General features: G+C 44.7%; 2 protein-coding genes across 3 annotated transcripts in view; one reads left to right on the plus strand and one right to left on the minus strand.

The window, feature by feature from the left end:
- Nucleotides 1-3,233, plus strand: part of PGS1 (phosphatidylglycerophosphate synthase 1) — a 2,908,952-nt gene extending 2,905,719 nt beyond the window's left edge. For both annotated transcript variants that reach the window (XM_044068164.1, XM_044068163.1), the window contains exon 10: nt 2,813-3,233. The gene's annotated coding sequence lies outside the window, so the exon portion shown is untranslated. The remainder of the gene's footprint in view (nt 1-2,812) is intronic.
- LOC122800230 (dynein axonemal heavy chain 17-like) overlaps nt 2,493-13,832 on the minus strand; it is a 1,294,569-nt gene continuing 1,283,229 nt past the window's right edge. The window contains exon 8 of the mRNA XM_044069723.1: nt 2,493-2,994. Coding sequence (XP_043925658.1) covers nt 2,747-2,994 — 248 coding nt within the window. The 3' untranslated portion in view covers nt 2,493-2,746. The remainder of the gene's footprint in view (nt 2,995-13,832) is intronic.

Raw genomic sequence — 13,832 nt, forward strand, 5'->3', positions numbered from 1 at the left:
CTCTAACTGGGTCACTGCAGAGGGAACTGGTGTTGACCTCCCACCAGGTTGTGGCAGAGGGAACTGATGTCGGCACTGGACAGTCTCTCGGGTTCTTCATCAAACAGGAGGGAGACATCTGATGGAGGCTGGACAGCAGCAAGATCAGAACATGCTTTTCTAGCATTTTTCTTAAGTGACAGCTGAATTTTGGGACAGGCAGACTTGTCCATAGTACCCTCAGCTAAAAGCTTCAGACGTTAGATTTCCAAATAAATAAAAAGGGATGATAGATGACCGTGGAGTGTCTTGGGAGCAAATGCTTGACAAATCTCACACTGTATGTGGTCATGAGTATCAGCCAAACAAAAAAGGCACTTCCCATGTCTATCTTTATGGGATATTTGTCTCCCATGCTCCCATTTTTCTTTCATGGGTGACATGAAAACAAACGAAGTGGAAGGAATAAAGGAACCCCAACAGGGCACTTATCTTTAGAAATCTCACTAGATGAGAAAGATCAGTGAATGGTATACAGACCGAATTCAGAGTTAGCATTCGGACTAGTGGCAAAGAAGTTCTGAGGGTTTGGCATCTGTATGGCAGATATATATCTTATGCCTTGCATGAAGGCCATATGTCTGATGTGCGATGGCTGGAAGGTGTATATTCTATGGTATACTGGCCAGACATTAGGCTGTCCTTGGCAGGATATCCTAAGAGTAAAGAATATTGCAACAGTGGTAAGGTAGGACATCACTGATTCTCTTTTCTTCTGACTTTCAACAAGGGGGGAACCGAAACACATTCACTAATCATGGACCTTCTAACCCAGAAAAAGAGCTCTGTCTTACATCCCAATCTGACGACTCTCAAGCTAACAGCCTGGAAGACTGGATTCTGGCTCAATCCGCTGTGTTACTCCCAAGATGTCTGATTCATTTTGAAAGAGGCTAGAAAAACAAATGCTAGAAAGTCATATGTACCAAAATGGAAAAAGGTTTTCTATCTAGTGCCAGTCCAGTGGTATTCTCTGTCTCATCCTGTCTCCCTATTTACTCCTGTTTGTTCTCACCCCCACATGAAACAATTTCTGAAGGGGATAATATCCCTCAGGCCACTCAGAAGGGAATCTGCACTCTCCTGGGTCCTGATTTTTTTCACTTGAAACACTTAGTCTGTTTCCCTTTGAACTGGCAGCTTCAGCCCCTGTCAAACTATTGACATGGAAGACAACCCTGCTTTTAGTGCTCACTTCAGCCAGGTGTGTTTCTGAATTTCAAGCCTTTATGTGCATGGATCCATTCTTAGTCTTCCACAGGGGCAGAGTCACCTTGAAAACCAGTCCCTCCTTTATGCTGAAGCTGGTCTCAGAAATTTCTTAACTCAAGCCATTCACCTCTGTGTGTTCTTCCCAAACCCTGTGAACAAGGGAGAGAGGATATTGCATTCCCTGTATGTACACAGACAATTAAGATTTTACCTTCACAGGACCACCTTCTAAAACAGATGAACTTGCTGTTGGTAGGCTTTGCAGAGGGTGAACCAGTTAGCAAACAATTTCCAAATGGATTGCAAACTGCATCTCCTTCTGTTAGTTTCAGCATAGTAAACAGCTTCCTGGTGATGGTAGAACACACTCTGCCAGATATAAGGCTACCATTACTGCCTTTTTAAAAGGGATGCTCACAAACACCATTCCAGAGTTTGCCATGTGGTCTGACCACACCTTCACCAAGCACTACCACCTTGAGTCCAACTCAAAAGCAAGAGCTGGGTTCACCTGTGCCATTGTGCAGCTCCTGTTGTCTCTGGATAAGATTCTTGTCCAGCCACCCACATAGAAGCGTTGGGAGTTTTCTCAATAAGTATTGCAATATTGAATATGATGAACATAGTACAGTTGTCTAACTATAATTGTAGAAGTTCAAGTAGATCAGCATTGCAGTACCCTTTCCCACCCTCCTTCCTCCTCCTCTCTCTCTCTCACACACATTAAGTACCTTGAGTCAGGGTGGATCTCCTCATCACATTAATCATCCCTTTCTTTTCCTACCCCTTAGGTCAGGAACTTTGTCTCATAGTAGGGATGGTTGGAAAGGTTGTGCTACACCTCAGGACCATTGGAATCCTTAGTCCCTGAACAGGAAAGACCTGAAGCTGGCACTGTTTGACCCCCTGTTTGTACCCTGACATCCAGATGTCAGTCTACAGTGGACATTGGTATTCAGGCTGGCCGTGGGCTACTGCGTGGCATGAGTTCCCAAAAGTAAATACTGCAATATTGATCTACTTGTACATCTACAGTTATGGTAAGTTAAATACACTACTGTTCTTTCTTCCAGTGCTACTTGTAGCAGTGTTGGCACTTATATTTATATGTTCATTTTTTGTTGGTTTTGTACTGTTCTCTGCCATCTGACAAGGAAATTAAATATGAACAGTTTTAGCCGATTATCAGTATGTTAGTAAGTTACACATTTTGTCATCTCTGCTTCAAAAACTGCAAGTAGTGAGTTTGATGTAACATTTTATTTAGGTGTAAGCAACCAAAATATGCTGTTCCATGTGTCACAGTTATCTGAGTGTTTTTTTCTGGAATATTTTTTTAAACTGTTTAGGAACTATGGCTACATCTGCTCAAGGTTTTTTTTTTTCACTTTTGTATGACAGCATTGATGTCTTTAATCACACATTTCAATTAATTTTGTAGCTCCTGGTCAACTTTGGAAGTTTCATTTTCTGTTAAAATAGTTTTCCCTTGTCTTCAAATCTGTAATAGTAGAGCAACAGCTGCTAGAATCCACTTAGATGGCTTTTCTTTTGTTTTCAGGTTGAATGTCCAGACGTAGGTGGGACCTCGAATACGAGTTTTGAAAACTGGACATTCATAAATGTTTTTGGTTTCTTGCCGGTCCACAGGTATGGCTTTGATGAAGATGACAGGCATGGGAGGAGTTAATTCTTTTAGACGAGCATCTGCAATGGATCCAGTCTGCATGTCCCAGCGAGCACCTGAAATAACCAAAATCAAAAATGTGATATTGTCACTCTCTGCAAAGTGGGAGAGACAAGGCTTATTGACTTGAACAGAAACTTTATGAATATGATCTTACATTAAATACATTTCCGTTTTTGTTTACTAAGACCAGAATTTTTAAATTATAATTTCATTTATTTAATTACAGTTGTGTGCTTATGACACATATTGTTGAAATTAGACAAGTAATAAAATAATACTGAGGAAAACTGCACATTGCTTTTAAGAGTTATGGATCATATAATATTGCTGTGTATTTTTCTGTGTATACACACACAATTCTCACAGAAAACAGTGAGAATGGAAGTGCAAACTGTACACTTACATATTTTATTTATTTATTAACTAAGTTAAGTGAGCATATTTCCAGACCTTTTCCATGCATGACCAAGGCTCACTATGGAGCAACTACAGAAGCTATGTATTTACCGTTAGGATGGATCTTCCTGATCCTTGCAATACTTCAAATGGCTTGACAAAGACATTCCTCTATTGACATATTTTCAGAATTTTTCAGCAGCTCAAGCTATTGCCCTCATTTATGTACTGCACTCATCTGCTTTTGCCATATCAAGTTGTGCCACTACAGATAAGGCCATAATTTAAGCACTCCAGTGAGAATAAATTATCCCTTTATATAATATATTTGAAGAAACAATATCACAGTAAAGGGTAGCCATATATAAATATTAACCTGTCTAGACCTCAGCTTGTCCTCTAGATCGGTGTCAAGGTGACAGTTTATATAGAGGGGAATGGTGGGGTGAGGTATGATACAGTGTGAGGACATATCTTGATGATTCATTGTTGTTGTAAGTGCATAATAAGAAGTTATGTACCTACCATAACGTTCCATGTTAGTTGTCTTCTCTCGCCTTCTTTCTTGCTTGATGGGTTCGGAGCCGATCCTCGGCTCCGACTCGGCACTTGCTTTAGCTCGAGAACTCCTTTTACCAGCTCGAGGCAGCCCCATATCCCATGATGCAAGGCAGTAAATACCCAGATCTCGTTTGTTGACAAAGGGCAATAACACCAAGCATAAAATACTTCCCAAAGGAAGAAGAAACTTACAGATGGAAAAAGGACCAGGTCTGAATGGTCTTTAGCATAATAGTTTCTTATACAAGGTCTGTCCAGGCCAGGGGGAAGGAGGGAGGGTCGCAAGAAAGAAGGCGAGAAGACAACTAACATGGAACGTTATGGTAGGTACATAACTTCTTAATGTTAAGTTGTCAATCTCGCCTTCATTCTTGCTTGATGGGACCGCGTCCCTAGCACCTCTATCCTGGGTGGCTCAATGGAACAAACTCTTGAGGACTGTAGAGCCAAAACTGGCTCTGTCCCTGGAGGCCAAGTCCAATTTGTAATGGGAAACAAAAGTGTGAGGAGTGGCCCAAGTGGCCGCTGCACAAATAGTGTCCAAAGGCAGTCTAGCTTGAAAGGCTGTAGAAGTAGCTAAACTCCTAGTTGAATGTGCTTTAGGTTTTGAGCACAGCTGTTTTCCCCTGATCGTATAAATGTCAGTGATGACCGAAAAAAGCCATCTGGACAAAGTCACTTTAGAAACAGGAAGGCCTTTTTATTATCCATAGGAAACAAAAGTTGATCAGATTTCCTAAATTTTTTTGTTCTGTCCAAATAATATCTAAGCTGACGGTGGACATCAAGATAATGTAGCTTTTGTTCAGCTCTATCTGAATAGTTAGGAAAAATACAGGAGATCAATGGATTGATTCAGATTGTTTTTGAAGCGACCTTAGGTAAAAAGGATGGATTAGTTCTCAAAGATACTCTGTCTTTGTGAAAAATCAAATAGGGGTCGAACCGAAAGAGCATGAAGTTCAGACACCCTCCTGGCAGATGTAATAGCCACTAGGAATAACGTTTTCCAAGAAAGATATTTTAGGGAACAAGAAACAGCTGGCTCGAAGGGGAAGAATCAAGGATGTCAGCACTAAATTTAGATCCCACTGAGGAGGAGGATTCCTGATTGGAGGCTTTAGTAGGAAAATTCCTTTCAAAAAGGCCCTGCAGAGCCTATGGGACATAATATTATGATCTGCTATCCCGACATGAAAATTAGAAATAGCAGCCAACTGAACTCTGACTGTGGAAGAAGAGGAGCCTGCATGAAAAATCTCTGCTAAGAAGTCCAGAACTGCCTGAACAGGGGCAGTAAAAGGATCAATATTTTGGGCCTTAGCCCAATAAGAGAAACGTTCCATTTGCTAGTGTAAATCCTCCTGGTAGAGGATTTTAGTGAAGCTACTATGATATCTCTAACTGGGTTAGAGATCAAAGGAAGCCTGGCTAAGGAAGGAAGTGGAGCAACCATGCTGTGAGGTTGAGAGAAGGGATTGACCGGTGCAGCTGACCGGATTGGTGAATCAGTAGATCTGGCACTGGGTCCAGATGCCACGGCTGCACCAAAAGGTGATGATGGAGGAACGGGAACCAAACTTGTCGAGGCCAGTAAGGGGCAATGAGAATCAATTTGGCTCTCAAAGCGGTAGCTTTCTGGATCACCTGAGAGATCAGAGGAAATGGAGGAAGGCATAAAGAAGTCCCTGGGGCCAATCCTGGGTCAGAGCGTCTCTGGGGGATGGCCTGATAGAGGGAAGAGGCTGAAGAAGTCTGGACATTTGCTGTTTTGGGGAGTAGCAAAAGATCGCAACATGGGCGACCCCATTCCAGAAAAATCTCTTCCGCTATGGATTGCTTGAGAGACCACTCGTGAGGCATGAGAATAGCTCTGCTCAATCTGTCCGCTATAATGTTGGTTTTCCCAGGGATATGCGTTGCTACCAGAAACCGATGAGAGGAGATCGCCCATTGCCAAAGTCTGAGCGCTTCTCGACACAAGGGGTAGGACTTGGTTCCGCCCTGTTTGTTGATATACCAAACTACAGACATGTTGTCTGTGTGGACTGCAATTGTCCCTACGGGAAGAAAGTCGTTGAGGGCTTGCAACGTTAAAAGCACTGCTCTCATCTCCAGGACATTTATGTGCAGATGGTACTTTCGAATGGTTGCCACGTCCCATGAACCATCCTGCCCTGATAATGACCCCCACCCGATCAGGAGGCATCCGTGGTGACAGTGGCTATCGGGGACGGAGGTACAAAGCACCTGCCTTGGTGAACCTGAGACGATGTGATCCACCAAGCAAGATGTTCTTTGCATGTTTGTGTCACCAGAATCTGGTGACGCATTGGGAGTTGCTGGTATGACCACTGTGTGAACAGCATCCACTGAAGGAGGCGCATGTAGAATCGAGCCAGGGAAGAAGAGTAATGGCCGCAGCCATGAGACCTAATACCTTTAGAACCATTCTGGCCTGTACTTTCTTGCTGGCCAGAATGATCCTGACATGAGTCTGAATGTCTGAAACTCTTTGTTCTGTAAGGGTAGCTGACATCCGAACAGTGTTTAAGTTTGCGCCTATGAAGGTAATAGACTGGCAGGGCGATAAGGATGACTTTTCGAAGTTGACTGAGATGCCCAAATGAGAACAAAGGTCTATTGTGTAATCCCTGGCTTGTATAAGCTGATGCCTGGTGGTGGCTGACAGGAGCCAGTCGTCGAGATACGGAAACACCTGGAATCCTTGACGTCTCAGGTGAGCCGTGACCACTGCCATGCATTTGGTGAACACTCTGGGGGCTGTAGTGAGACCAAAGGGCAGGGCTCTGAACTGGAAAGACTGGACCCCAGCCGAAGCGGAGAAACCTCCTGGAGCGTCTGTGAATTTTGATGTGATAGTACGCATCCTGAAGATCTATTGAGCACATCCAGTTGTCCTTCTGTAAGAAGGGCAGAATTGACTGAAGAGTGACCATTCGAATCTTGTCTTCCTGACAGACTTGTTGAGTCTGCTGAGATCCAATATTGGTCTCCAGTCTCCCGTCTTTTGGGGACCAAAAAGAACCTTGAGTAGATTCCGGCTCTGAATGGTCTATTGTAACTGGCTGAATGGCTCTTTTGCAGTAGTTTTGCGATTTCTAACTCTGCAATGTCCCTTAGACCGGGTGGTACATCTGGAAGGGAACTTGAGGGAAGGGACTTTCCTCGAAAGGAATTATGTAACCCTTGGATATGATCGACTGTACCCATCTGTCTTGAGTGAGGGAATGCCAGGCTTCTGGGTACAGTGATAATCTTCCCGACTGCCTCCAAGGAGGGACAGCCGGGCAACACCTCAGGGATGCTGAAAGGGCTTATCAGAGAGAGGCTCCCTGTTTCCCTGGTTCTTGGACCCCTCTGCCTCTAGAGCGTCTGTTGTTGTTACCCCTCTGCCTCTAGGGGTAAACTGACCACGTAAATCCGGCGTGACTCCTTGGGATTTACGGAACCACATCTTCCCACCCTTCTGTCCTTTGGGATAAGGCCTAGAAGGGGTGGAAAACGGACTCCAACAGCAGAAAGAGTCTTGCCGTCCTGCTCGCACCTGGTCAAGGTCTCCTTCACCTGAGGGCCAAACAAAGCTGACCCATCAAAGGGAGAATTTGTGAAGGACGCCTTAAAGGGATCCGCAAAATCACATAGCCGCATCCAGGCTTGGCGTCTAAGAGCCACACCTGTGCCTGCGGCTCTACTCGCTCCATCCGCAGCATAAGATATTAGCCGCATGGAGGAGTTAGCAATGGAATTGAGGGTTCCTAGCTGCGAAGCAATCTTTTCTTGAGCCCCTGCAGCTGTAGGATCCTGAACTACTTATCCCAGCTCCTTCAGGATATCTCTGGAGTCTGGTGAAGTGACAAAGATAATTCAGCGAACGCATAGCAAAGGTCGCTGAGGAAAACATCCGCTTGCCGTACCTATCCATGGTCCTAGAGTCCTTATTAGGAGGATGGACGGGCACGGAAGGATCTGCAAGTTCCTTTTTGGTGGCCGCAGCCACCACCATGGCATCAGCGGGGACACCCTTGGTTAGGAATTGTTTGTCACTAGGGGCAGTGATAAATTTAGAAGGCCTCCTAGGGACTGGCTCTACAGAGTCAGGAGCTGTCCACGCCTTTCGTGCAATAACCTGCATAAGGGGGTCAAAAGGCGGAGACACCCAGGAGGTGGAGGGCCGAGATCCAAACGCCTCTAGGTATACTGACTCATCCTCAGAGGGATTGTTGGTGGGCCAGTTTCCCTCTGTTTGAGAAGTTCTAGGATGTCTGAAAAGGAGACATCCTCAGAGGGGATCTAGGGGATCCCTCTGACTCATCAAAGTCAGTATCCGAAGTGACAGACTCGGGGGAGTCTACATGCTTCCTCTTACAAGTCCTCTTCCTAGGAGGATCTCCCGAAACATCAGGAGAATCCTCGGAAGAGGGGGAAATTCCCAATGGGGAAACCTGAGGCGGAGGATCTCTGGGTCCTGTAGCAAGAGAAGTGGCAGAGATGTCAACAGGTACCATAGAGGGAGGAGCTACGGGAACAGACTGCTGACTGATACCAGTGGCCAGTACACTCTTCATCACCTCGAATGCTCCCCTCCCAGGCAGGTCCGAGAGAACCCGCTCCTAAGAGCTAGGAACTCCAGGAACCACCGAAAAGGAAGTCTCTGAGGCAGATGTCGGAGCCGAGCTCACCAAGGCCGAGGCTCCAAGGGGAAGAGCGGGCTCGGACAAGGGTCCGATGCCACTCACCCCCTCGGAGGAGACCATGGAAGCCCGACCACCGAATCCCTCTAAGGAAGAGGAGATAAGAGTAGGGGCTGAAGGAACAGAAGGGGGTATCCGTCCTCCAGCCGTAGCAGTAACCATGCCCGAAGACTCCAACTCCAAGCTCTGGGGTAGAGTTGAAGGAGGAACTATAACGGGGTGTGGACCAACAGTCGTCTGCTGAGACGGACTGTGTAGCATTTGGGCCAGTACCTGTGACTTGAGTAATCTACTGACCACTCTCTCTAGGTCATGATCTGACAACCTGGATGACCTTGAAGATCGGCTCCGATGGCTCCGTTCCGATAGAAGAGGCGAAGCCGAAAGTATCGGCTCCAAGGAAGGAGACCTCGACCTCTTCCTGGAATGGGCCATCGGAGCCGATACTACTGATCCTGTCGGCACCGACTTCAGGGAGCCGACAGAACGTCTCGATGTATCGGCTCCAGCCGGAGCCGATACAGCCACCAAAGTAACGGTGTCGGAGCCGATCGGAGCCGACATCGAAGTGGTCAAAACAGATTCGGCACCGATAGCCATCGGCGCCGAAAGCTTTGTGGATCCAGAATCGGCTCCAGCCGGAGCCGATCTCGACTCAATACGAGTCGGAGCCGAGGCCGCAGGCTTAGAAACAGAAGCCTGGGCCTTGGCAGTTTTAGTTGATTTTTGTGGAGCCGACTTAGCCGGAGAGCCCTCCGGCTTAAGAAGACCCCTGAGAATCAACTTGTTACGTCTCTCCTGCAGGACTCTCTGGCTGAAGGAGTGACAAATAGCACAGGAGTCCTGCAGGTGAAGAGGGCCCAAGCAATACAGGCAAGAAGTGTGACCGTCTGTCAGAGACATCTTCTGACAGCACGAGTCACACTTCTTAAAACCTGAAACCCTCTCCTTAGACATGGTGCCTAAACACAACACACACAGACACACCAGTCAAAATTAAATTAAACAAAATACCAAGAGGTATTTTATAAAAACACCAACACACACACCCTAACAGGGGAATGGGATAGGGAAAATTGACTAACAAAAAATTAAAAGAGACAGGGATTTCTGTCAGAAGAAGGGTAGAAATAAATTTAAACTATCAAAAATTAGTTTTAAACTAAAAGGGGCTTGAAATATCACAAATGTGAACTACTTACCAGGAGCTGGTAAAGAGAAGACCTCCCAAGCGAAGCGGCAAACGAGATCTGGGTATTTACTGCCTTGCATCATGGGATATGGGGCTGCCTCGAGCTGGTAAAAGGAGTTCTCGAGCTAAAGCAAGTGTCGAGTCGGAGCCGAGGATCGGCTCCGAACCCATCAAGCAAGAATGAAGGCGAGATTGACAACTTAACATCTTCTGTTTTACACTGCAGTAATTGAACCTGGTCCCTAGCAGTACAGTTTGCAGTGTCATCATCACAAGAATATACTCTGAAAATGTGTGGCCTTAAAAGAATCCTTCACCTTTCAGAACATCAAGTTTGTAGTGTTTCATGAAGGTATACATAGACACTCAAGTTACACCTAGGTATATATATCATCCATTGAATGATTTTTAAAATAGACCGCTGAAGTAGCTAACAGTCTTGTAGAACTAGCTGTTCTTTACCTGGAAGGAGTTTCTGGCTAGAACAGTAACAGTATGTAATGCAGTTGGACCTCCACCAAGGAGGTGAAGATTTTTGTCAGTTTGAGTCCTAGTTTGTTAGGTGCAAAAGAGGCAAATAACTGGTTATCTTTTGTAGATCCTTGGTACTGCTTTAGTAAAAATACAGCTGTCTGGGGACATCTCACCAATGCAGTTTGTATTCTCCCTTATGTGTGTTCTGTGGAAAAGACTGATAATCTTATCAGAAGCTAGTTCTGTGGAAAAGACTGATAATCTTATCAGAAGCTAGTTCCAGCATGAATGTAGATGTAGTTTTTAATTTAGATGCTGTCTTTATGTAAGATAATGTATGGAGGCAATTTAGGTAAGGCACATAACTTTGACACTCTCATGGCTGAAGTGATGACACCAGAAACAATGTCTTCTAAGAAAAACACTTAAGATCTGCTTTGATAGCAGGTTGAAAGGGTTAAGCAGTCAAATTTGTTTAGAGCAAAATTAAGATCCTTTGTAGGAATTGGCCTTTTGAGCAAAAGTAAAGATTTCCCCTTCAGAAATTCTTTTAGACCATCTGCGGGACCAAGGAGGAATGATTGAAGCCTTGATGAAAGTTAGTTTTCTGCCAGATGAGCCTTAATCGTTTAAAATCTGCAGCCCTTGTCAAAGATGTCTAAGTGTTGAACAGGAGTACAGATTTTGTTCTTTGGTACAGATGGGGAATTTTTACCATTTGCTTTTGAACATTTGTCTAGCAACAGACTTCTGAGTGACTACCCTCGAAAGGCCATTAATAGGATTACAGAAATCATATGGTTGGTTTTGTGGATGGAATGTTCTGGTGAGGCTTGATGGATGGATGTGATAAAGTCCCGGATCCAGAAGGTGGGATCTGTCTATGAGATAAGGTCGTAGAAGAGAGAACAAGGTCTGTTGGGGTAAAAAATGAGATAAGAGGATGACTGACTCTGCACAGGTTGGTTTTCTGTATGAATTTTCTCACTGGTAGCAATGGGGAATGGCAAAATGGAAATCTGGAAGCTACTGCTGGATTAGAAAGCCCTTTGGTGTCTGTCCATGATGATGGTTTAGGGAAAAGATGTTGCTATATTTGGCACTGGTGGGAGATAAAGAGGACATCAGCATTACCCTGAGTGATGGAAGAGTCTTCTCACTGTACACATGTTTAGACACTACTTGATACAGAATAGGAGACATCTGCTGAGCTTGTCTACTAGATGTTTAACTTGTTCCAGGATGTGCACTGCTATCAGAAACCGTTGCAAAGAGATTGCTCACACCCATACTGCCACTGCTTTCCGGCAGAGAGGGTATGATTTGTTTACAGCTTGTTTGTTGACATACTATATCACTGTCTTTTTGTCAGAGTGGATGGCAACTACACCCTCAGGGAGAAAGGCTGGAAAAGCCTACAGAGCTAACAGGACTGCTCTCAAATCTAGGATATTTTATGTACAATCTGGCCTCTGTTTGTGTCCATACCCCTTGACTGTGTAGTTCTGACAGTGCCTCACCTCCACTACAGAGCAGATGCATTTATGGTAAGTGTGACTGCTGGAAAATGGGGTATATAAAGGGCATCTTTTGGTTAGGCTTGATTAATGCAAGTACCAGTTTAGATGTTTGTGTTATGCCTTTTATGTGAACTTGTTTGACCAATGGTTTGTGTACTTAAGACCACTTTACTCTTAGAGTTTGTTGTAGTACCCTCATGTGGTATCTGGGTAGGAGGACCATGGAAAGAACTTCTGCAGGTAAACCTTGTGCAGGAGGTATCTGTTATTATAGTTGTCTTGCAGAAGATTTTACTGGAGGGGGAGAATCAGCTGCAATTTCATTTTGACTGTAATTCCCAAGAGATGGGCATAACTGTAGCAACTAGTGTCATGCTGCCAGGAGCAATTCTTTGAAGAGGCAGCTTTGAGCTAGTTTTCTAAGTAAAGGAACACTTGAATTCCTAGCAGTCTCAGTTGACCTGCTACCACAGCCATCCATATTCAAACACACTAGGGAGTTGTGTAAAGGCCAAACACAAGGGCTCTAAATTGGTGGTAGCTGGCTTCTGCCCACAAGCAAAGGAATCTTTTGGATGCCTTTTCTTTGCTTATACATAGCTAGGCATCCTGAATATCGAAACAGCACATCCAGTCTCCTCCTAGTAAGTAAGGAAAAAGTGATTGCACCATAACCATCCAAATGCATTTTTTGCACAGAGAGATTTAGGCCACTGAGATCCATTATTAGCCCAATGTCCTTTGTCTCTTTAGAGACTAAAAAAGAACCTGGAATAAAATCCAGATTTTACCTGGTCTGTAGGACCCTCTGGTAGCAGTTGGATCAGTGAGACTGATGTTTCCAAAAAGTGAAAGAGGAGCCTCTGTCAGGTGAATGGATACATGCCCACAGACTACTTCCACAGATGGACAGTTGAGCAAGGTTTTGGGATTCTATTGTCAGTTCCTAGGGGAGGAACTGCAGCATCCTTTATTTTCAGACCACCTATAGGGTGGCAGCCATTGAAAATATTTGTCATAGAAGGCTGTTGGAATTTTTTGAACCAGATGTTTCTTGTACCTTTTTTGTTCCTGGTGTCTGATTCATATGGGGGGGCTGTAAATTTCCCTTTTGCAGCCAAAAGTATCTTCCTTTTTCATTCATTCTTTTCCAACCTTTCTTTCACCTTGGGTCCAAATAGTGAGGACAGCTGTATCAGGTAATTTAGGGACCTGATGGATAAAGTGCGCAATGTATAAGCTTACTTCCCTTGGCAGTCCATGGCCCTGAAGCCATCTGGGGTATGCGGCGTGTTTTGGTGGTAGCCAACATGACAATGGATCTACAAAAAAAATCCTTTACTCCAGCCTTGTCTTTTCTTGTTAGGCTGAGGGATCCATTTGAGATGGCAAGGGGATTGCCTCAGTTATGTCTGGTTCACATCCTGCTCTCTGCTGTACAAGATCAATCATCTTGTGAGGAAGTGCTACTCAAGCTGTAGGAAGAATGGACTGAAAAGCCTCTTATATGATTTTGCCTTCTGGGGCAGTGGAGTTGGTGGGTCAGGATCCCCTCTGATACATCTTTTCTATGACTTCCCCAATGTGGGGTCTTCAGGAGGGGATCCTTTAATGAGGTCCATGTTTGAGATGGGGGCTCTGTATGACAGTCTTTATGCCTCCTCTTTCGCATCTTTTTTTTCAGAATGTTTGACGTAGGTCATCTGCGTATTTGGGAGAGCAGTCTTCCCCAGACCTGTCGAGTCTGATTAGGCTCATCTCCACTAGGCCTTTCTTGGGATAAATATGAGTGATTCATGTTTTCAGATTTGATGATGTCTTATATGGAGCCAAAGTGGAAGGTGGGTCTTATGAGACTACATACCTGGGAGTATCCTTTGTTCTAATGGCACAGCTTTTATAACCTGTGCAAAGGCCATCTGTACCAACAGACATAGGTATGATGGTCACGGCTGCACCAAAGAGTACAATAAACAGCCAGCAGCAACATCCACTGATGCCATGCCAGGGCAAAAGGTTCTTCAACAAAGTAT

Source organism: Protopterus annectens, chromosome 4.part0 (assembly GCF_019279795.1).
Source record: "Protopterus annectens isolate FY-2018-M chromosome 4.part0, PAN1.0, whole genome shotgun sequence".
NCBI classification, from domain to species: domain Eukaryota; kingdom Metazoa; phylum Chordata; order Ceratodontiformes; family Protopteridae; genus Protopterus; species Protopterus annectens.